At 39.3% G+C, this 24,404-nt stretch overlaps 1 protein-coding gene across 3 annotated transcripts in view; it reads right to left on the bottom strand.

Moving 5' to 3' along the window:
- The window catches only part of LOC136857726 (arginine/serine-rich protein PNISR), a 248,435-nt gene that overhangs the window by 86,768 nt on the left and 137,263 nt on the right, over window positions 1-24,404 (bottom strand). For all 3 annotated transcript variants that reach the window (XM_067136603.2, XM_067136602.2, XM_067136605.2), the window contains exon 7: window positions 13,377-13,559. In XM_067136603.2, the coding sequence (XP_066992704.2) occupies window positions 13,377-13,559 (183 nt within the window). The remainder of the gene's footprint in view (window positions 1-13,376; window positions 13,560-24,404) is intronic.

The raw sequence follows: 24,404 nt of genomic DNA, 5'->3' as shown, positions 1-24,404 counted from the left end.
AAATGTAAACAAGTTTTTGATTCCATTCGAGGTTTGCAAATAATTCATCATAAATTATGTCCGCCATTGACCAGAAACTAAGAAAGAAGCCTAACATGAATTTTTAACATAATGATTCATTATTCGATTAAGTGGCAGAAAGCACCTGTGGATCGGTTTATGTTGGCTAAACATGTAGGAAGGTAGTAATCAGGGTTAAACAACATCGCAGGCACTTATGTCTTTGCCAGCTAGAGAAGTCTACTGTGGCAGAACATGCCATGCATAATGACCATCAAATCATTTTTGAAGCAACTTCTGTCATTTATAAAGAGAAACGTTTTATACTTAGAAACATTCGTGAGGCGACAGAAATTGCTAAACACCTGAATAATTTTAACAAAGGTGACAGCTATATACTGAGTAGATCATGGCTACTCTCCATAGTTAACTCGTCAACATCTTTCTTCTTGACTTTGGAGGCCCTGGAATGAACTATATTTCTAACAGGGTCTCTCTATCTTCAGTCTGGTTAGTATGGAGTGACAGTAACCAATACATTATCTGTTACTGCTCTGAAGGCGATCCTGGTTGCAGGATCAAAACGTGTCAGCACATAATAAACATTACGTAACCTAATATCCCCAAATTATCAATCAATACTGATCTGCATTTAAGGCAGTCGCCCAGGTGGCAGATTCCCTATCTGTTGTTTTCTTAGCCTTCTCTTAAATGATTTCAATGACATTGGAAATTTATTGAACATCTCCCTTGGTAAGTTATTCCAATCCCTAACTCCCCTTCCTATAAATGAATATTTGCCAAAATTTGTCCTCTTGTATTCCAACTTTACCTTCATATTATGATCTTTCCTACTTTTAAAGGCGCCACTCAAACTTACTCGTCTACTAATGTCATTCCACGCCATTTCTCCGCTGACAGCTCGGAACATACTACTCAGTCGAGCAGCTCGTCTCCTTTCTCCCAGTTCTTCCCAGCCCAAACTTTGCAACATTTTTGTAACGCCACTCTTTTGTCAGAAATCACCCAGAACAAATCCAGCTCCTTTTCTTTGGATTTTGTCCAGTTCTTGAATCAAGTAATCCTGGTGAGGGTCCCATACACTGGAACCATACTCAATTCAGGGTCTCACCAGAGACATATAAGCCCTCTCCTTTACATCCTTACTACAACCCCAAGCCCTCTCCTTTACATCCTTACTACAACCCCTAAACACCCTCATAACCATGTGCAGAGATCCCTGTCCTTTATTTACAATCCCATTTATGTGATTACCCCAACAAAGATCCTTCCTTATATTAACACCCCAGATACTTACAATGATTCCCAAAAGGAACTTTCACCCATCAACTCAGTAATTAAAACTCAGAGGACTTTTCCTATTTGTGAAACTCACAACCTCACTTTTTAACACCGTTTATCATCATACCATCGCCTACTGTCCATCTCACAACATTATCGAGGTCACATTGCAGTTGCTCACAACCTTGTAACTTATTTATTACTCTATAGAGAATAACATCATCCACGAAAAGCCTTACCTCTGATTCCACTCCTTTACTCAAATCATTTATATATATAAGAAAACATAAAGGTCCAAAAATACTGCCTTGAGGAATTCCCCTCTTAATTATTACAGGGTCAGATAAAGCTTCACCTACTCTAATTCTCTGAGATCTATTTTCTAGAAATATAGCAACCCATTTGGTCACTCTTTTGTCTAGTCCAATTGCACTCATTTTTGCCAGTAGTCTTCCATGATCCACCCTATCAAATGCTTTAGACAGGTCAATCGCGATACAGTCCATTTTACCCCCAGAATCCAAACCATATGCTATATCTTGCTGGAATCCTACAAGTTGAGATTCAGTGGAATAACCTTTCCTAAAACCAAATTGCATTCTATCGAACCAGTTATTAATATCGCAAACATGTCTATTGTAATCAGAAAGAATGCTTTCCAAAAGCTTACATGCAATGCATGTCAAACTTACTGGCCTGTAATTTTCAGCTTTATGTCTATAACACTTTCCTTTATATACAGGGGCTACTATAGCAAATCCCCATTCATTTGGTATAGCTCCTTCAACCAAACAATCAAATAAGTACTTCAGATATGGTACTATATCCCAACCCATTATCTTTAGTATATTTTAATACTTCTTTAGCATTAGTCACCTCCTCTATCTGGACATTTTCCTTGTTACCAACAATCTTTACATACTGCTGACTAAATACTTCTGCCTTTTGAAAATCCTCACATACACACTCTCCTTGTTCATTAATGATTCCTGGAATGTCCTTCTTGGAACCTGTTTTTGCCTGAAAATACCTATACATACCCTTCTATTTTTCACTAAAATTTGTATGACTGCCAATTATGCTTGCCATCTTAGCTGCCTTCTTTGCTAGATTCAATTTCCTAGTAAGTTCCTTCAATTTCTCCTTACTTCCACAGCCATTTCTAATCCTATTTCTTTCCAATCTGCACCTCCTTCTTAGTCTCTTTATTTCTCTATTATAATAAGGTGGGTCTTTACCATTCGTTACCACCCTTGGAGGTACAAACCTGTTTTCACATTCCTCAACAATTGCTTTAAACCCATCCCAGAGTTTGTTTTACATTTATTTACCGTTTTCCACCGATCATAATTACTTTTTAAAAACTTCCTCATGCCAGCTTCATCAGCCATATGGTACTGCCTAATAGTCCTACTTTTAAAACCTTCCTTTCTATCACATTTATTTTTAACTACAACAAAAAAGGCTTCGTGATCACTAATACCATCTATTACTTTGGTTTTTCTATAGAGCTCATCTGGTTTCATCAGCACCAATCCAGGATATTTTTCCCTCTAGTTGGTTCTGTCACTTTCTGAATCAGCTGTCCTTCCCATATTAGCTTATTTGCCATTTGTTGGTCATGCTTCCTGTCGTTCGCATTTCCTTCCCAATTGGCATTTGGTAAATTAAGATCTCCTGCTACAATCACATTCCTTTCCATGTCGTTTTCTACATAGCTGATTATCTTATCAAATAATTCTGAATCCGTGTCAGTGCTACCCTTTCCCGGTCTGAACAGTCCAAAGACATCAAGTTGCCTATTATCTTTAGAAATGAGCCTTACACCTAGAATTTCGTGTTTCTCACCTTTTTCGTAGCTTATAAATTCTTCTTTCAACAGAATGAATATTCCCCCTCCCACCATTCCTATCCTATCTCTACGATACACACTCCAGTTCTGTGAGAAAATTTCTGCATCCATTATATCATTTCTCAGCCATGATTCAACTCCTTTTACAATATCTGGTAAATATATATCTATTAAGTTACTTAATTCTATTCCTTTCTTTACAATACTAACATTTTTATGCCATCCCTACTCGACTTCCAGATCTCTGTACCCTCATCACCGCTCCCTAGACAACACTATTTCCCAGAATGTACCTCCCTATTACCCTTCTAAACAAATTTCATAACTTATACGTACCACTGCGATTTAAGTGAAGGCCATCAGAGTGCAGATCCCCATCTCCTACCCACCCATTAGGATCTAGAAATTTCACTCCCAGTTTCCCACACACCCACTTCATAGTCTCATTTAAATCCCTAATCACCCTCCAGTCAGTATCCCTCCTACACAGTATTCCACGGAAACAATTTCCGCTTTCTTAAACTTCACCCGTGCTGCATTTACCAGATCCCACACATCCCCAACTATGTCGGTACTTATATTAGCTTGCCTTACGTTGTTGGTACCAACGTGAAAAACTACCATCTTCTCCTTCCCCTCCTCCTTCTCTTCTACTTTTTTAGCATTTGCCTCAACCTAATTCCTGGATAACACTCTACCCTGGTTCCCTTTCCTCCACACACTTTCCCCACGTGTCTAATGATGGAATCTCCCATGACCAGAGCCTCAACCCTACCCACCTCCTTTGAACCCCTCCCCTCCTGGTCAGCCCTATCTTTCCTGATAGCTGCAGAAGCTACTTCCTCCTCCCTTCTCTTCCTTCCATGACCCTGTTCCACCTGTCTTTTCCTATCCTCTACTCTACATATTCCTTTCCTACCTTTTCCCTTCCTCCTACTTCCACACATCTCGGCAACAGTTCCCTGTTCCTCATCTTCCCTCTGTTGCTCTAGCTGGGGTGGCTCGTACCAATTTCTCAGACACCTGTCCTGAGTTCTGATCCTGAATAGAGCCCTTGTCCTGCAATCTCCTTCCCCTTAGAACATTAGACCACCTGTCTTCTACGGTTCCCCCCTTTCCTTCCCCTCCCTCTTGTACACCTACTGTAACCTGTACATTGTTTGAGGGAGTCCTATCTTCCTGTATTTATTGACCTTGAGAAGGCTTTTGACTGTGTCAGATGGGACAAATTGATGACAATCCTGAAGAAACATGGAGTTGATTGGAGGGATAGAAGGCTAATAAAGAATTTGTATATAAACCAGAGAGCAAGAGTGAGAATAGGAGATGAGTTGAGTGAAGAAACTGAATTAGGAAGAGGAGTAAGACAGGGCTGCTCTTTATCACCGACACTGTTCAACATCTATCTTGAAGAAATAATCAATGAAAGTTTTAATGGAAATAGTGGAGTTTGTGTTGGAGGTAGGAGAGTAGAATGTATAAGATTTGCAGATGATATGGTTGTGATGGGAGAAAGCGAACATGAAATGATAGAAATGTTAGATAAACTCAACATGAAACTAGAAGAATATGGAATGAGAATTAATAAGAAGACGACCAAAAGTATGATAATTGGAGGTAATGGTAGAAGTTGTCATATTAGTATAGGAGGAGAAGAAATAGAGCAAGTCGGTAACTTCAAGTATTTGGGAAGTATGATCAGAGATGATATGTATTGCACAACAGAAATTAAGAAAAGAATTGCCATAATAAAAGAAGGCTTTAGGAAAAAATCAAAATTATTTTGTGGACCAATAAACAAAGATTTGAGGAAAAGACTTGCTAAGTGTTACATTTGGAGCATAGCGCTGTATGGCGCAGAGACTTGGACATTGAGAAAGAAAGATGAGAGAAGATTGGAGACACTAGAGATGTGGGTATGGAGGAGAATAGAACGAGTGAAATGGGAAGACCGGGTAAGGAATGAGGAGGTATTACGAAGAGTTGGAGAAGAACGAAGTATGTTACTAACCATTAGAAGGAGAAAAATGAACTGGATCGGACATTGTTTGAGGAGGGACTGTTTACTGAAAGAAGGAATAGAAGGAATGGTGAAAGGCAAACGAGGAAGAGGAAGGAAAAAATATCAAATGTTGGACAATATCCAAGGAAATAAATATTCGGACATGAAAAACTTGGCGCAGGACAGGCAACAGTGGAAGAGGTTCATCCCATGACAAGACCTGCCATAAGGCAGAACACCTAGATATATCTTCCTTCCTATCTTCTGTGAGAATCCTAATTATCTCCCTCATACTCTCCAACTCCTCCCTCATACCCCTCAATACCCCGCCACACCCACAGTTCCTACGCTTGCACTCTTTAGCCATTCTTTACGGAAAAAATAAAAAGAAAAGGAAAAATAAAATAACTTGTTTTTTGCAAAAAAAAAAAAAAAAAAAGAGAATGAAAAGAAATAATTGTCTAGGTTAGTACTCAAAGATCACACGGCAATTAAGTAATTATACTATAATACTACTTAGTCATATTCTATCTTTATCCTACAACACCCTAACAGATAGAAACTACTGTTAATTACTGAATACCGAAAGGAATACACAAAAATTACACAATTCTATACCGCAGTTAAGCCTGTCCTAATTAAAACAAGAGAGTTTCTACAGATACCTCTACTATACTACACAAAAATTTTTACAATAATAAACTAAGCACGCCTATTTCTAATAAGATATTACTCATATACTACTGTACAGTACACTACAATAATTTTGAACTATGTTCAGACGTATCCTAATTACAATACCGGTACCGTATATCACTACTAAGCACAAAATGAAATTGAAATTGCAAGTTTGAAATTCGCACGAACTACTGTAGGTATTCAAAGATTACCAACAAAGCTAAATGCTTAGACAGATTATTATTAGTACTATGCTCTAATGGATACACACACAAAGATACACACGAATATAGCAGGTAAGATACTGTACTATCTCAATACACCGTATCTGTGCTACAATTCTAAACTGAAATGTGGTTATATGAATTTTACCGCTGATGGATTACTATTATTTTCCCTACTATGCGGGATGGAGAACATAAGTGTCCTTAAATGCCAAAAAATAAGAGGTTGTCTACAATAATTTCTGTCAAAACTATGACGGGGACTTGAACTGCGATATTATAATGATAGGCCGTATAGGAATTTAATTAACTTTTAATCGATGTATGAACGAAGGTGTACAAATACAGTACAAAGTGTGCCGGGACCTTAGGCTACAAATTCTCGGAATAAAGTAATCGGCTGATTTTGTATTTGTTTACACAACTACCATGTGCCTGTAGCCCGTTCACTTTGATCTCATCGGAATGTATGGTATCAACAATCGTCAACAAACCAAAAACTGTTAAGTACCGTAATTATAACCAGTGAAATTACTGTGTAATCTCTTTAACTTCTTTTTAAATCGAAGTTTACAGGCGTATCGTGCTTTTTAATTTAGTAAATTATTACTTTCGCGACAGTTTGAACGGATAACTATATGAAATACCGGAACTGTTGCGGTGGAAGTTACGGTACTATTCCTTATAATAATCTGCCTTTGTAAGTATTATACCAACGAACCTACAGATATTTACAAATATTTTTAAAGTTAAAATTATTACCTAAAGTATTTCCTAAACCTAAATATTTTTAAAGTTAAAATTTAAAGTTAAAATTATTACCTAAAGTATTTCTTAAACCTAAATTCGAAACAAGGTACACCAAGCTAGCCTACTTAACCTAGAAAACGTAATTTTCTGAAGACCAACTGAATTACTTGTTATAAAATTTAAATAAATATCACTACTCCCAATTTCTACCAAAAAGCACTAAACACCACTATATAAATAGCACCAAATGAATCACAAACACACAAAATTAAGCTATTTCAATAGGTTTTAACTACTTTATCACTACAATAATGCAAGAGCTCTCTCAACAGCCAACCGTTCACAAGTACATCCAACAATATTATTATAATGTCATTTAGCGGTCGTGAAAGTCTACGTATTGCTGAAATAAGAACATTTACTATACAAAGGCAAGTCATGAAAATAATTTCCCTGACTCCCCCTCAATTCATGGCACATGTGGATCAAAACAAGCAGTGTGACAGAAAAGTTTTCCGAGTCCGGTGCATCACAGAGTTTTTCTTTGTTTTTCTGTACATTATTAAAATCTAGAGTTTTCTTCTTGTATACACTGTGTACAACTGAACATTCAGGTATTAAAGAAAACTCACAGCAGTTGCCTTATATACTAATAAACTGAAAGTCATTTGAATGCCTTCAAGCCATCACACAGCCTTTTCTCAAGGTCTGGATGTTTTGCTTTAAGCCACGAAATGATTTTTGTTTCTTTAAGTGAAGTTTTGATTTCTTGCCAATCTCCAACATCGTACTTTCTTCCTGCTGTGTGGTTTTCAATGTTCTCTGCAACTTTAATAACGCCAAGCTATACTTTAGCCCTGAACGAACCATAATGAAAACTTGTAGCCATGGTTCACTTGTAGCCACATGGTTCACACTTCACTTCTAACATGCTACTGATGCTACACATAAATAGACCAGGCAACGCTATAACAGGATCCATTGTTTGAGGTGGAACAGTACCAATCATTTCAAATAATGCACGCATCCAGTTTTTCTTTGCTAAACTCCAGAAAAATTATGTGCAGAGTATTTGTATATATACAGAACAATTCAAACTTGAAATTTAAGGAATGTAGCAACAATCACACATTAAGGTAAACTGAGGGCAAAATGCTGATAAAGTGAACACTCACAGGTTAAAAAGCTAGGAAACGAGACAGAACATACACATACAATAAAACCTCGTTAAGACGTTTCTGCAGGGGACAACAAAAATGAACATGTTAAGTGAGAAAACGTACTACTGAATATATGAATAAAAACTATCCAAGAGGGATATGGAAACACTAGATATGTTTTTTCCGACATGAAGGTATTTTACTTTGTTTTTCCGCGGGTACAATGAAAACTGTATCTAGCATTTCTCAAGATGAGAGGAAAGTATTAAAAGGTGTGAAAAACACGAGAGAACAAATATGAACCTTTTCTGCTGGGGCTTATAAAATAACAAGTTCACTGAACAGTGTGAAGAAACCAAACAACAAATAAGAAAACATATGCACAGGGGCCAATAAAAATATCCATGTATTATTGCCTAAAACAAATGTTAGTAGAAGCCTTTTATTTCAGAGCAGTGGGTTATAAAACATTATTTTCTGGCCACAGTCTTAGACAATGAATTGGAGGTTATACACGGCCATGTGCGACTGCGACAGAATGACTTTGGCCGCCATTTTGAAAAACTTTGACCAAGTCGAATTGATTGAGTCGAAACTCGAAAGTGTGAGTCCAACATTCGCACACTTTAAGATGCGGATGCCAGTCCACTTTCTGAAAGATTTAGAAAGGAGTTTCACTTTTTTCATATCCATACTTAGGCTATTATCACAAGAAAAATATGCACTACGCTTGTCAATTTCACATGATTATATTCCTAATATCCAGAATAGACTACCGTATCACGCGAATAAACTTCACTGTAAGAACAAAATATGCTCACATTTTCCGTAATCACGCAACTGTGACGACTGCTTTTAGCCGAGTTGTAAAACAAGTTTCTTTCACAATGGATGACAAAAAACATTTTCAGGGGTAGGAAAAATTGGATCGTACTTGTAGTAACCGGTAATAATGAAAATTTGTGATGCGATAGGTGTGTTTATGTTCCTAATCCAAACATAGGCTACCGTATCATGCGACAAATATAAGCACAAATAGACTCACAATCTCGCTGCTAACTGGCAAGCATTCATGTGGCTAACCGCTTGCTCCCTGAACGTGAAACTTATCCTGTGAAGTTCAGGAATTTAAGGCCTTTTTCTCTAATCACGCAACTGTGGTGATGGATCTTACCTGAGCTGCAAATAATGTTTGTTTCGCAAGGGATGACAAACAACATTTTCAAGGCTAGGAAAAATGTGATCGTACTAAGCAGTAATAGTGAAAATTCGTGACGCGATAAGCAAAGTATTTTTATATAGATTTAATACGATGAGAATCGGGACTTCGAATTTACGATGTGCTAAGCGGGAAAATGTGTTAAAGAGGAACCCACTAACAAGGTTTCACTGTATACATAAAAGATAAAACACAATGATTAGCCAGTCTTAAGTAGAGAAACCAACAAGAAGAAGAAACAAGGATAAAAACACAAAAAGGGCATCTTCACAATAATCTTAGATGATATTGCTCCTCAGTTCTTCATGTCCTCCGCCTTCAAGATTCTTCTCCTTCCCCGTTTCATAACAACAGGAGCTGGGGGATGAGTTGGAAAGGCAACAGCTTTAACCCTTTCCACTCGAATTATTTGTACGTCCTGCTTTCTCCCAACTCGCATTTATTCCTGTCAGCATTCTTCATATTTTAAAACCTGGTGTTAAGTACTGGTTGTAACAATAATACAGGAAGAAACTACAAAATTAATGAATGTATGGTATTTACATGACACAAAATCATGTTTTTCACTTTCTTAACGGTATGTCTTTAGTGTGTGGAAGCGTTCAAAGCAAATGCTTGGATGGAGCCCTGCTTGCTTATCCAACCAGTCTGCACTAAATTAATCCTGCATTTTTGCCTTACTGTTCATCCCCATGTTGATAATTGTACCAATAAATGCCTTCAGCTCTTCTAATGTCACAGCTTTCCAAGAACACCAGATAGATCTCTTCAAAAGTGGAGTATTTTGCTGTAATTTATATTTTGGCAAATTTGTTTGTCTCATGGACAATAGAGGTTATCAACTGATCAGTAAAAAATAGCTACCAGTACTCTAGTTCTATTTTAGGTCTATTGCCACAATTTATGAATGCACTGACTAATCTGTAAGGACATTGGCCATGCGGTTAGGGTTGCGTAGTTGTAAGCTTGTATTCGGTGATGGTAGGTTTAAATTCCACCAGTGGCAGCCCTGAAGATGGTGTTCAGAGTTTTCCCATTCTCACACCAGGCAAATACTGGGGCTGTACCTTAATTAAGGCAACCACCACAACCTTTGCAATCCTAGCCCTCTCCCATCCTTATGTCACTGAAAAATTTTGATATGTTAGGGCTACATTAAACTACTAGCAACAAAAAAAATACAGTGTATTGTAATAAGACTTACATCACATTACATCTTTATTACCCCACCATAGTACAAACCATCGGTATTAGGAAATAAAGAAAATAGTACGTGACTGGACTAACTACTTAACTAACACTGAATCTATAGCTAATTTTATACTAGATCCTCTCTGTAGCAGCTCACACATGAGCGGATAGCTAGCTCCTGATGCAACATGCTACCTCTACATTTTCTTAGTACCTGACTAAACTAACTACTTAACTACAGCTAAATCTATACTAATTCTATATTAAATGTCTAGTCGCGACATCACCCCCTGGTGAGAAACTGCAACCACCCTTCCCTGGGATGTCGCAACAAGCCATGTCTCAGAGGCCAGATACCAAGACCTCATAGACCCCTTAAGATGCCAGTGCTAGCTTCTCCAAGGTATGTTTGAAGTCAGCACTGTATCACTGGGACCGAGACGAGTCAAAATACTATCGCCGCCTCCATGATTTCTTGCGACGCAGATATCAATATCGCCATTTGAATCACTAATAGATCTATCTCTTTCATTGCCAGATTCAAAATTTTCATCATTTTCATGGTCACTATAAAAACAATCAGCCGAAATAAACGCAAGAATCTCAGCTTCGGTCAGACTGTGCGCCGCCATGTTGCTTAACGCGACTGTTTTCCACTGTCAAGGAAACGGAGCAATTTTGCCAAGCAAAGAGAAACTAACACACACCTATTTGGTTTCTTTCAGTTTCCGGAAGGGACCAGCACTTACGGAACGAAGTACAAAAGACCTGGCATTCCAGGTAACCTAGCAACGAGTGGCGAAACATTGTGTCGACTCAGGGTCGACACACGAGCTATAATGCTGAGCGACGGCTGTCGACCTCAGGTCGACACACGAGCGGAAAGGGTTAATATTAATTGAGAGAGCTTTTTTTTTTTTGAGAAATATCAATGTCAATGTAGGGTTATAAAATACAGACTGAGGAGGACAAAACAAGAAAAGGAGAGTAATAGGACTAAAGGATCATATAAATAGAAAAAAACAAGGAATGCAAAACGAACACAACACGAGAAAGAGAATCCAATGGGTATGTTATAACAAAACTGGAACATTAAAAGTACAAGACTAAACAGCGGAACCTTGATTCTACATTTCTGGATGGACAAAGGAAAAAAAAAAACCCACCCATACAATACAGGAAAACTGAAAATCTGGGAACAAATTAAAACCATCAATAATTTTGCTATTTAACATCATAAAAATGAAGTATGTATAATTATAATCTTTACACCCCTAAACCAAACCAAAACACAGACCAAATGGGCCTTCGCCTTCCATGCGATTGCTGCTCAGCCTGAAGGCCTGCCGATTGCGAAGTGACGCATGGCCAGTGTGATGAATCCCCTCGGCCGTTATTCCAGGATCTCTCGACTGAGGTCGCCATTTCACCATTAGATAGCTCCTCAATTAACAGAGATAATGTAGGCTGAGTGGACCTGGAACCAGCTCCCATATCCAGGTAAAAATGCCTGACCTGGCCAGGAATTGAACCCGGGGTCTCCGGGTGAGAGGCAGGCAAGCTAGACTAGGGGGCCGGCTTCAGACATTAATTACAAGAGTTCAAAATTACAATACTTGACATTCAGTGTTACTGGGGAAACATGGTCAGTTTCCCATGAAAACTTATTTCAGGTCAGCAACTTTGATCAGCCAAACTCATAAAAAAAAAAAACTAATAATGACAAGCCAAACAACAATCGACCACAGGTAGTTTTTCAATTCTCTAATCTAATAAAATACTGTAGAGCACATTTGATACTAAAGCAGCCAACAAGATGACAAAATCCCTTCTTTTTTTTAAAAATCTTCCATTGTAATTTGATTACACTTCGTAGTAAGTTTCTGGAAATCTTGTGCCACGTAAATTAGGCCTACATCAACTTTTAAAGGTTATGTTGAACTTGAGGATAAAGTTCCAAATATATTCTCAGAAGTTCTCAAACACATTACATTCAGTTCTGCCCATGACTAATCATAAGCAAATTGGAAAGAAAAATATCATAAAAACTCCAGAAATGTTGGTTATTCACGACCTTGAGCTCAGCTAGAAAGCACAAGCCAGAATGAGTGAGATATGATACTGTACAAACTTTTTAAATGTTACGCAGCACATATAAAACGACTGTGGTTTTTGTAAGGGTATTTTAACGCAGAAAGGTAAACGTAAAATTCCCTGTCTTACATAAGGATCAAAACAGTAATAGGCAATCCAAAAACCTGTATGTATGTAAGGTGCAACATCTGTTCTGATCTAAAGAATATAATTGTATCCCGTCACATAAAAATACTAGATTCATGTAAAGAAGGAGCCACCACCGATCACTTTCCCAGTACAGTACTTGCTCTAATTATCGCAACGATGGGACGTTAACGTCAAAATTCACAGGTATGTCGTAGCCGTCCTTTCATGTGGTACTTTTTCTTGAAAAACGCTTGATCGAGGATTTAGCATTGATGGCACTGAAATTTCTGGACGGTTGATCCGCGAAATCATTTCTTCGAGGAACAGATAATGCAGGATTTTTACAATTTAATTACGATTTAATCACGTTGGTTGCAGGACTATGCGATTCCAATGAATGACCCAGGAAAACGTAGTTTCCAGAAACGGATAATCAAGATTCTACTGTATCATAAGACAAGACTCCCAAATTCTACATCTTCACACATTGTTATCTTCAAAAGTGAACACGCTTTATGAATTACAGGTTCCCTTGTTCTGTTTGTTCCATTAACTTTTTTTATGTTTATGTGTTATTGCTTTGCCCTTCAATTGAACACTTAACCTACTCTGACCTCTCATAAGTACTGGAAAGGAACAAACAAGTGCCAAATCAAGCCATGTCCATATCAAATGAATGACCATTCATTATGTTTATTTTTTGTGCATTCTTCTCCTACTTCTTAGCTTCCTATTTTATTATGTACACTTTGAATTTAATAAAAGCTATACTCACAAGTTCTTGCATGATTTCATCACGGGACTTTGGTGGATCAGGTTCTGAACTTGGCAACCTCCGAGGTCGATGATGTGGTGAGGAAGTTGGGCTGTCAGCGTTCCTAAACCGAGACTTTCTTTTGGTTGAAGACTGAGAAGGCGTGGGGCTTGGACCACGTGTCGAATCTTCCGAATCACTTTCCTGGGCAAAGATGGGCAAGCTTGGTCCATAAAATACTTACATCACAGTAAACCTTTTAATGGCACTTAAAAGACATCAAATAATAATAACACTGATGACATATAACTTATTTGTTTTAATCAGCAGGGCTGAAACAAATGAGCAACCTGTAAGAAGAAAATTAACCCACAACAAACAAAAGAAAATATTAACAGACAAATACGACTTACCAACAAAGTCATGCAAATACTCCTACAAGATGATAATGGTGAAGATTATCACTTTAGAAATAAAACTTTCATACATGATTTTTACTGAGAAGATTTGGAAAAATGCTGAGTCGGACAGCAGGAAATAACCTGACTCCCAACAGTGGTGGTCAATGGCTTTGTGGGGATGAGCCATTGTAAGAGGGTAATGGGTCCTCAGCAGACAAAATGCTATTGAAATCTCGCTGCTTACTTCCAATTGGCTTTACATAACACTGACACAGAAAGGGCTTATGCCAACGATGGGATAGGAAAGGCCAAGGAGTGAGAAGGAAGCAGCCGTGGCCTTAATTAAGGTATAGCCCCAGCATTTGCCTGGTGTAAAAATGGAAAACTATCTTCAGGGCTGCCAACAGTGGGGCTCAAACCCACTGTCTCCTGGATGCAAGCTCACAGCTGCACGGCCCTAACAGCACGGCCAACTCGCTCGGTGAAATCTCATTGAAGGTAGCATCTGTACTCCAGTGCAGCAGTTACAAAAGGCATTGGGTGCTCCATGTTAGGGGTGGGCAGTAATCCTGCTGGCAGTAGCCGTTGCCAGGAGAGCTGTGAGAAGAAATTCTGCCTTGGGATGATTAGAAGATTAAGACAGAAAGGAACATGGAAACTTTGCGAAAGTTAATAATAATAATGTTATTTGCTTAAACATCCCACTAACTTCTTCCACAGTTTTCGGAGATGCCAAGGTGCCGGAATTTAGTCCTGCAGGAGTTCTTTTACGTGCTAGTAAATCTACCGACACGAGGCCGACATATTTGAGCACCTTCAGCCAGGATTGAACCTGCCAAATTGGGGTCAGAAGGCCAGCGCCTCAATCGCCTGAGCCACTCAGCCCGGCTTGTGAAAGTGAAAGAAACGAAGAGTTTCAGAACAAGTTGAACAATGAATGCCAAAGGAAGTAGCAAGAAATGTAGAAGAATGGATATGTTTTAAAACCGCTATGGAAAAATGTTCAGAAGATACTGTACATGAGGAAGATCAGGGAAAGGGGGACAAAGAAAAGCAATGGTGAAAAGATAGGGTTAAAGTTGCAGTTGAAGCCAAGAAGTCTGAATGGAAAAAGCTGAGGAAAACTAGGGCAGTTGAAAATGAGGCAAAGAATAAGAACATGAAAAATAACTGCACAAAATTACAGTGAAACCTCATTAAGTTTTCCTGGTTATCACATTGTAAATTTGCAGTCCTGTTTCCCATCTCATTAAATCTATGTAAAAAATACCTTGCTTATCATATAAAAATTTTTTGCCACCACAGTTTAGTACAATCAGATCTTTCCCAGCCCTGGAAATGTTCTTTGTCATCCCTTGTGTAAGGAATGCTATTTCAACACAGATAAGAACCCTCGCCACAGAAGGCAGCACCGGGAACATTGTGCAATAATGGGAAGAGACCTTGAATTCCTGAACTTCACAGGGTAAATTGCACCTTTAGGGAGAAAGCTGCTGACCTCAGGACAGTTCAGTTTTGCTTGCCGATCAGCAGTAAAGGTTGAATAACCAAGTGAGGCTATTTGTGCTTGTATTTCACATACCACTCAGCTGTACAGATCAGGTTTTGTCACTAACATTTATTGAGGCAGGCTTTCAAAAACAACTGAAAACCTCTGTGGCATTTATTATTTGACTGCAGCTTATGATACTGTGTGGAAACAAGGACTTACATGGCAAACTACTACGTGTTTTACCATGTAAGAAGATTGCACAACTTATTGATAGCATGCTCACCAAGAGGAAATTTTGTGTAATACTGGGAAATGGCACTAGCAGTGAGAAAACTCTAAACAATGGTCTTCCCCAAGGTTCTGTATTAGCTCCTCTGCTTTTCAACCTGTACATAGCTGATATACCTGAAACTAGCTCTAGGAAATTTGGATATGCTGATGACTGGGCTCTGACAGTACAAGATAAATTCATGGAAAACACTGAAAAAACACTTGACAGCTGATCTTACCACCTTGGGACAGTACTTTTGCAAAGGGAGATTACAACCAAATCCAAATAAAAGAGAAGTTACATGTTTTCACCTTAGCAACAAAATGGCCAATCGTGAACTGAAGGTTCAGTTTGAGAACACTTGTCTTGCCCACAACCGATATCCACAATATCTAGGGATTACTCTTGACAGAACTCTGTCCTTCAAGAAACATCTTCAGAATATGGCTGCTAAGTTACGATCAAGAAACATCTTACAGAAGCTGTGTGGAACCACCTGGGGATCATTAGCATCTACCCTACAGTCTTCAGCTCTTGGTCTTGTGTACTCTGCTGCAGAATACTGCTCATCGATATGGCTGAACAGCAGTGATACCAAATTAATTGACACTCAGCTGAATCACACTATGCGTATGATATCAGGGACAATTAGATCAATTTCCCCTTTCTGGCTACCTGTTCTATCCCATATTCCACCACCTCACCTCCGTCGAGAAAATGCTCTCCTACGAGATTATAAGAAAATAACTATCAACAGTCAGTTGCCAATCCATGGTGACATGAATGATGCTCTTATTAACAGGCTAAAATCCAGACACCCACCTGTTAGAACAGCCAGAAACCTAGCAGACGCTAACTTTAATCTGCTTCAGGCCTGGAAGCAAGTATGGATATCCAGTGCTCCATAAGAATATCATTATCTACCATGGCTGAAAAACAAACCAGAGGGTTTTGATCTTCCACGGAAGACCTGGACAACTATCAACAGGATTCGGACTGGCCATGGCAGATGTGCCGACTCCCTCCTTAAATGGGGAGTACTTAATTCGGCAGCGTGCAGTTGTGGTGCCATGAAGCAAACAGTTCAGCACATTGTGGAGCAGTGTCCTCTCACTGCCTACCAGCGAAACCCAAGAGACTTTTTTCTGCTCTCACCCTTGTGTGTTGACTAAGTAAATAATTTGAACCTGTAAATACTTCAAACTGTAAATATTATGTATTGCTATTGTATTTATATGTAATGTGATGTGTTAGCCATACACTAAATAAATAAATAACCACTCAGAAGTTAAATTTATTCTGTGCTGAGTTGTACAGTAAAGTGAATATTTGTTGTGTGATAACCTACCTAGGGAGTAGGAACAAAACTGTGAGAAATTCAGTAGTGTGGTTGTCTTGTGATAAGTTATGGATATTGAACGAGTCATTACATCGCTTACTAATGAAGACCAAAATAAAAACCTTGAAGAAGTGTATGGTCATCTGCATCTTAAGCACATAGTATTGGCGCGAATGTTAAAACTCACACCTTCAACTCAGGTTAGTCCGAACCAACGCTAGATATTGTGCTGTCACATTCAAGATGGTGGCCAAAGCCGCTCTCTCATACACATGTGCGAGTATAAATTCTGAGTAATTCACGGTCAAAGGGTCAAAGAATATAACCAGAAAACAATGTTTAATAACCCACTGGTTGGAAACATACATCTTCGACTAACAATTTAACATTACACATTTACAATAATATGTAGGCAAGTCAGTAAGTATCTGCAATTTTGCTGTAAGTGTCTTTAGGTTGGCCCTATGGCACTGTGTGTTCACCAGTCGCTAGATGGCACCATTGTATACGTCTGTGGTTGGTTTCAGCATTATCAGTTCAGTACAGCTTGTGCTGTTGTGACAAAGATGGCTGCACCACTCTCTGTTTACACCAAGGAAGAACAGTATTCCGTAATCAGCTTTTTGTGGTCCGAGTGTGTATGAGGAACGGAAATTCATATAAGATTTTCATTACAATACGGGGACAATGTTTTGCTATAGTGAAGTGTTTACAAATGGATTGAACAGTTCAAAAGGGGTCGCACGACTGTGAAGGATGATGAAAGATCCGGGCGTCCATCTGCAGCCGTAACTGATGCCAATATTGAACAAGTGCTTGATATGATCCTGAATAACAGACGAGTGACTGTTGATAACGTGGCAAACCATGTGTACATTAGCCATGGTTCTGTATATGAAATCATACATAACAGGCTTAACTTTCACAAAGTCTGTTCGAGACGGGTTCCAAAACAACTCAATGAAGAGCAGAAGCAGGATCATATGAGAATATGTCAGCAACTACTGGATCGTCATGGTAACGAAGGTGAAACATTTCTGAAACGGATCATCACTAGAGATGAAACATGGGTTCACCACTTCAAACCAGAGAGCAAACGTCAGAGCATGGAATGGAAGCATCCCGGATCCCTGGTCAGAAAGAAATTCAAGTCAACCTTCTGCAGGAAAAGTGATGCTCAGTGTTTTGGGACTCTCAAGGGCCGATCCTGCAACATTATCAGGAAAAGGGGGAAATAGTAAACGGTGAACATTGCAGTGATATGCTGGTAAACAAGCTGAAACTTGCAATTCACAACACAGAGCTCAATTATCGGAAGGAGTTCTTTTGATGCATGAAAATGTGCGTCCACTAAACGCCATCCACACCGCTGAAACTCTTCAGACGCTGTGTTTTGAGGTGATGGATCATCCTACTTACAGTTCCAATCTAGCCCTGTCGGATTACCATCTGTTTGGTCCACTTAAAAATGCTCTAAGAGGCAGTCGATTCAGCTCCGATCAACAGGTGAAGGAGGTGGTGGCTTGCTGCGCAACCAAAAGTCTTTTTTGCAGAAGATATCAGAAAGCTTGTGAAACGGCAGACCATATGCACTGAAAAGCAGGGTGACAATGTTGAAAGAGGATATCAATGAAAGATGTGTACGCTTTTTGTAATAAATGATAAAAATTGATTGCAGATACTTATTGACTTGCCTTCGTATGCTAATACTTTCACGGGCCCCAGAGCTAATGTTTTCATATGTGTTCTCTCATGTTTTCTTGACACCTTTTAATACTGTCATCTTCAGAAACAGTACATGCAGCTTTCACTGTACATACACTGATGTAAAATGCATGCATATCAAAAAAAAAAGTATCGAGTTATTCCAAATACCTGCCGGATAGATTTTAATTGGGCATTCAATAGTCTGTTTTCCAATCCCACAGATTCCCATTCCTTGTTCCCACAGAAACATCTTCACAAGGTTTTACTGTAGTACAGGAAGAGAAAAAGAAATGTTTGCTTGACTTAAAAAAAACAACAAAAATCCACACCATAAAGAATAACTTTATTAAAAATAAGGACGAACTGCTGATAGACCAACAGAGCATACATAAAAGTTTGAAAGAATACTCTGAGGAACTATATAATGCTCTCAGGGTACATGCACTGTGCACGGTGCAAAAGACGACTTTGCTTGGTTGACCAAAGCGCAGGCCCCCACTCCTCGATTTGGAGATATAGCGCTGTCTCTTTATTTCCCCACGCCTATCTCCCTCTTCCTCACTTGCTCCGTAGCGCTCTAAATCTGAACCGAGTTGAACCGAGCTTAGCCGAGTAACCCAGAGACGAAGCATTGGTCCGCGCTGAGTGGGATCGATGCACTGTGCACAGGCTCTCTGTGCCTCAGTTTGCACACGTGAGATTTTGGGCGTTTGAGAGGCCCTGATATAATGTAACAGTCCTGTGCAAGACAGAAGACGACCTAGTAATGACAAGAGACAAAAAATGGAGCTGGGAGGCATCCCATCAATCTGGGAGATTGAGTGGGCTGTAAGTAGGATGGAGAGAGGAAAAGGAACGGACACTGATGAGGTAACACTAGAAATTATTATAGCACCAGGACCAATGGCTTTGCAGTGGCTGAACAGATTGTTTACAGTAATATGGAAGGTAAAAAGTAGTCCCAAAACATTGGGGAAAATAAATTATTCTACCTAAAGGGAGAAAGGAAGTACTGTGAGAATAACAGAGGGTTTGCCCCTAACTCACACACACAACTAAGATATTGAGAGAATCTCAGGGAAAAAAAGTAGAGAAGAAGATATAAGACAGACCTGGAGTTATGCAAGAACGGTGGAATATGGGAAGGATATACAGTACGTTCTTGCATAATTAACACATACTTGATGAAAAATATAGGCAAACAATTTGGGTGCGTAAATTATTCACAGAATTCAGATACAAAAATTATAATTAAAGTTTATTTACATTTGAAAGATATCATGGTTCATGGTGTGGGTTACTGCAGTCACGTAATAGTTCGTGAACCATGAGCAGCGGCTGAGTGGCCTAGTAAGTGGTCCTGAGAGTTGGGATACCAGTTGCTATGGAATGGGAGCGGGCATCTCAGACATATTCTGAGTCATGGCCCTCCTTGTGCTCAGGCGGCTAGGACTATACAATCCATTGTGGTCCCTAACCTGTTAGAGGGGAGATCCTCACTTGGACTATGTGTAAGTAGGGTAGTATCCTGATTCATGAATTTACCGAGCTCAGAACATTTTAAGAAAGCCTCGGACCTATAGGAGTAACGGAGTCCCGCTCCCATTTGACAGGCGAGGGACTCCTTGGAAACAACTTGGCAAACGAAATGGAAGTCGATAGGGAGCCATCAATATTATAATGGGGCTTATAGAAGAAAGAAAGTAGAACTGGCTGAGGCAGCAAAGAGGATGTATCTGGATGTGCTAGGAGTAAGTGGTATTCGGGTAAGGAGAGAGAACGAGGAAGAGATAGGAGATTATAAAGTGTACTTGACAGGTGTTAGAAAGGGATGGGCAGAGTATGGAGTAGGGCTGTTTATCAGGAATACCATTGCATGCAACATAGTTTCTGTTAGGCACATAAATGAGCGAATGATGTGGGTAGATTTGGCAGTTGGAGGAATTTGGACGAGAAATGTCTCGGTGTATTCACCATGTGAGGGTGCAGATGAGGATGGAGTTGAAAAGTTTTATGAAGCATTGAGTGACATCATGGTCAGGGTGAACAGCAAAGATAGAATAGTGCTAATGGGCAATTTCAATGCTAGAGTTGGAAATAGAAATGAAGGATATGAAAGGATGATTGGTAAATGTGGAGAAAATATGGAAGCTAATGTGACTGGGAAGCGTTTGCTGGACTTTGCTAGTATCGGTTTAGCAGTTACGAATACATTCTTCAAGCATAAGGCTATTCACTGCTACGCATGGGAGGCTAGGGGTACCAGATCCATAATTTTTTAAAATTTTTTTTTGCTAGTTGCTTTACGTTGCACCGACACAGATAGGTCTTATGGCGTGGATGGGACAGGAAAAGGCTAGGAGTGGGAAGGAAGTAGCCGTGGCCTTAATTAAGGTACAGCCCCAGCATTTGCCTGATGTGAAAATGGAAAACCATTTTCAGGGCTGCCGACAGTGGGATTCGAACCTACTATCTCCCGAATACTGGATACTGGCGCACTTAAGCGACTGCAGCTATCGAGCTCGGTCAGATCCATAATAGACTATATCTTAACCGACTTCGAATTCAGGAAATCTCTTACGAATGTATGAGTTTTCCAGAGATTTTCTGATGATACAGACCACTACCTGATCTGTAGTGAACTAAGTATCTCTAGGCCTAGGGTAGAGAAAGTGAAATCTTTCTGCAAACGAATAAGGGTAGAAAATCTCCAGGACGAGGAAATTAGAAGTACATGGATATGATTATTGAGAAGTTTCGAACAGTACACAGTAAGCAGGTTCAGGATATAGAAAGAGAATGGGTGGCATACAGGGATGCTGTGGTAGAAACAGCAAGGGAATGCCTAGGAACAACTGTGTGTAAAGATGGGAAAAGGCGAACATCTTGGTGGAATGATGAAGTGAGAGCAGCTTGTAAACGTAAAAAGAAGGCTTATCAGAAATGGCTCCAAACAAAGGCCGAGGCAAACAGGGATTTGTACGTATATATAAGAAACAGAGCGAAACAAATAGTTGTTGAATCCAAAAAGAAGTCATGGGAAGATTTTGGTAATAAACTTGAAAGGCTAAGTCAAGCAGCAGGGAAAACTTTCTGGACAGTAATAAAGAATCTTAGGAAGGGATGGAAAAAAAGGAAATGAACAGTGTTTTGAGTAATTCAGGTGAACTCATAATAGATCCCAGGAAATCACTAGAGAGGTAGAGGGAATATTTTGAACATCTTCTCAACGTAAAAGGAAATCTTCCTGGTGGTGTTGCGAACAGCCAAGCTCATGGGGAGGAGGAAAATGATGTTGGTGAAATTACACCTGAGGAAGTGGAAAGGATGGTAAATAAACTCTATTGTCATAAAGCAGCAGGAATAGATGAAATTAGACCTGAAATGGTAAAGTATAGTAGGAAAGCAGGGATTATTATTATTATTATTATTATTATTATTATCGTATGGCATTTACAAGCATAATCTGTAAAAATATACAATTAACATACACATTAAAATATAGAGGTAATTAAACTAGAATGTCCAGCTTCGACAACCAGTCCACTGCACTTGGTGTCAATTCATGGAGAGACCGTAAACCGTCCTTAAATGCTGACAGTGGACAGCTCTCAACAACATGAAGCAATGTCTGCTTCTCAGCACCACACTCACACGCAGCACTTTCACAATATCCCCACTTTTTCATCATATATCGGCACCTGCCATGGCCTGTTCTGAAACGGTTGAGTTTTGACCACTCATGTTGAGGAAGATCGAAACCTGGCACTTTCTTCGTTGGGTCTTTAATCAGAAAGGCGTTAGTGGGTGGACATTGTTCCCATCGCAGGGATGAAATGGTTTCATAGATTAGTAAGATTAGCATGGAGTTGCAGTTGCAGTTTCTCCCTTCTCCTTTTCAATGTTTATATAGAACAGGCAGTAAAGGAAATAAAAACCCTGAGATTTTCTGATAATATTGTTATTTTATCTGAGACTCCAAAAGATTTGGAGAAATGGCTGAATGTTATGCACAGGGTCTTGGGTAAGGAGTACAAGTTGAAAATAAATAAGTCCAAAACAAAAGTAATTTTTTTTTTTTTTGCTAGGGGCTTTACGTCGCACCGACACAGATAGGTCTTATGGCGACGATGGGATAGGAAAGGCCTAGGAGTTGGAAGGAAGCGGCCGTGGCCTTAAGGTACAGCCCCAGCATTTGCCTGGTGTGAAAATGGGAAACCACGGAAAACCATTTTCAGGGCTGCCAATAGTGGGATTCGAACCTACTATCTCCCGGATGCAAGCTCACAGCCGCGCGGCTCTACGCACACGGCCAACTCGCCCGGTAACAAAAGTAATGTAAGTAAGGTAAGGTACCTTCATATTGGACAAAAGCAGCAATTGCACCTATCTAAAAGCAAGGGAACAGGAAGGATTGCAACAACTATCGAGCTATCTGTTGATTAGTATACCAGGCAAAGTATTCACTGGCATCTTGGAGGGAGGGTGCGATCAGTAGTTGAGAGGAAGTTGGATAAAAACCAGTGTGGTTTCAGACCACAGAAGGGCTGTCAGGATCAGATTTTCAGTATGCAGCAGGTAACTGAAAAATGCTACGAGAGGAATAGGCAGTTGTGTTTATGTTCCGTAGATCTAGAGAAAGCATATGACAGGGTACCGAGGGGAAAGATGTTCGTCATACTGGGGGACTATGGAATTAAAGGTAGATTATTAAAATCAATCAAAGGCATTTATGTTGACAATTGGGCTTCAGTGAGAATTGATGGTAGAATGAGTTCTTGGTTCAGGAAACACGTTAAGTAATCCTGACTTTACGTCTGATCTTAGAGGATCGAATTAGGAAGAACAAGCCCACATGCATAGTGTTTGTAGATCTAGAAAAAGCATCTGATAACATTGATTGGACTATGCTATTTAAGATACAGATATTGAGAATAAAGAATTATCTACAATCTGTATAAAAATCAGTCTGCAGTGATAGAGGGCTCTGAAAAAGAAGCAGCAATCCAGAAAGAAGTGAGGAAAGGTTGCAGTTTCTCCCTTCTCCTTTTCAATGTTTATATAAAACAGGCAGTAAAGGAAGTAAAAACCCTGAGATTTTCTGATGATATTGTTATTTTATCTGAGACTCCAAACGATTTGGAGAAATGGCTGAATATTATGCACAGGGTCTTGGGTAAGGAGTACAAGTTGAAAATAAATAAGTCCAAAACAAAAGTAATGGAGTGCAGTCCTACAAAGTTAGGTGATGCAGGTAATATTAGATTAGGAAATGAATTCATAAAGGAAGTAGATGAATACTGTTACTTGGGAGGTAAAATAACTAACGATGGAAGAAGTAAGGAGGACATAAAATGCAGACTGTCGGGATGAGTGGCTCAGACAGTTGAGGCACTGGTCTTCTGTCCCAACTTGGGAGGTTCGATCCTGGCTCAGTCCAGTGGTATTTTAAGGTGCTCAAATACGTCAGCCTCGTGTTGGTAGATTTACCGGCACGTAAATGAACTCCTGTGGGACTAAATTACGGCACCTCGGCATCTCCGAAAACCGTAAAAGTAGTTGGTGGGACATAACACAAATAACATTATTATTATTATTTAAAATGCAGACTAGTACAAGAAAGGAAGGCCTTTCTTAAGAAAAGAAATTCGCTCACTTCGAACACTGATATAGGGATTAGAAAGATGTTTTAGACTAATTTTGTCTGGAGCGTGGCATTGTATAGAAGTGAAACATGGACAATAACAAGCTCAGAAAGAAAGAGAATACAAGCTTTTGAAATGTGGTGTTACAGAAGAATGCTGAAGGTGAGATGGATAGATCGAATCACGAATAAAGA

Source organism: Anabrus simplex, chromosome 1, assembly GCF_040414725.1.
Source record: "Anabrus simplex isolate iqAnaSimp1 chromosome 1, ASM4041472v1, whole genome shotgun sequence".
In the NCBI taxonomy this organism is placed as follows: domain Eukaryota; kingdom Metazoa; phylum Arthropoda; class Insecta; order Orthoptera; family Tettigoniidae; genus Anabrus; species Anabrus simplex.
This window is presented reverse-complemented; position numbering and strand designations above follow the sequence as displayed.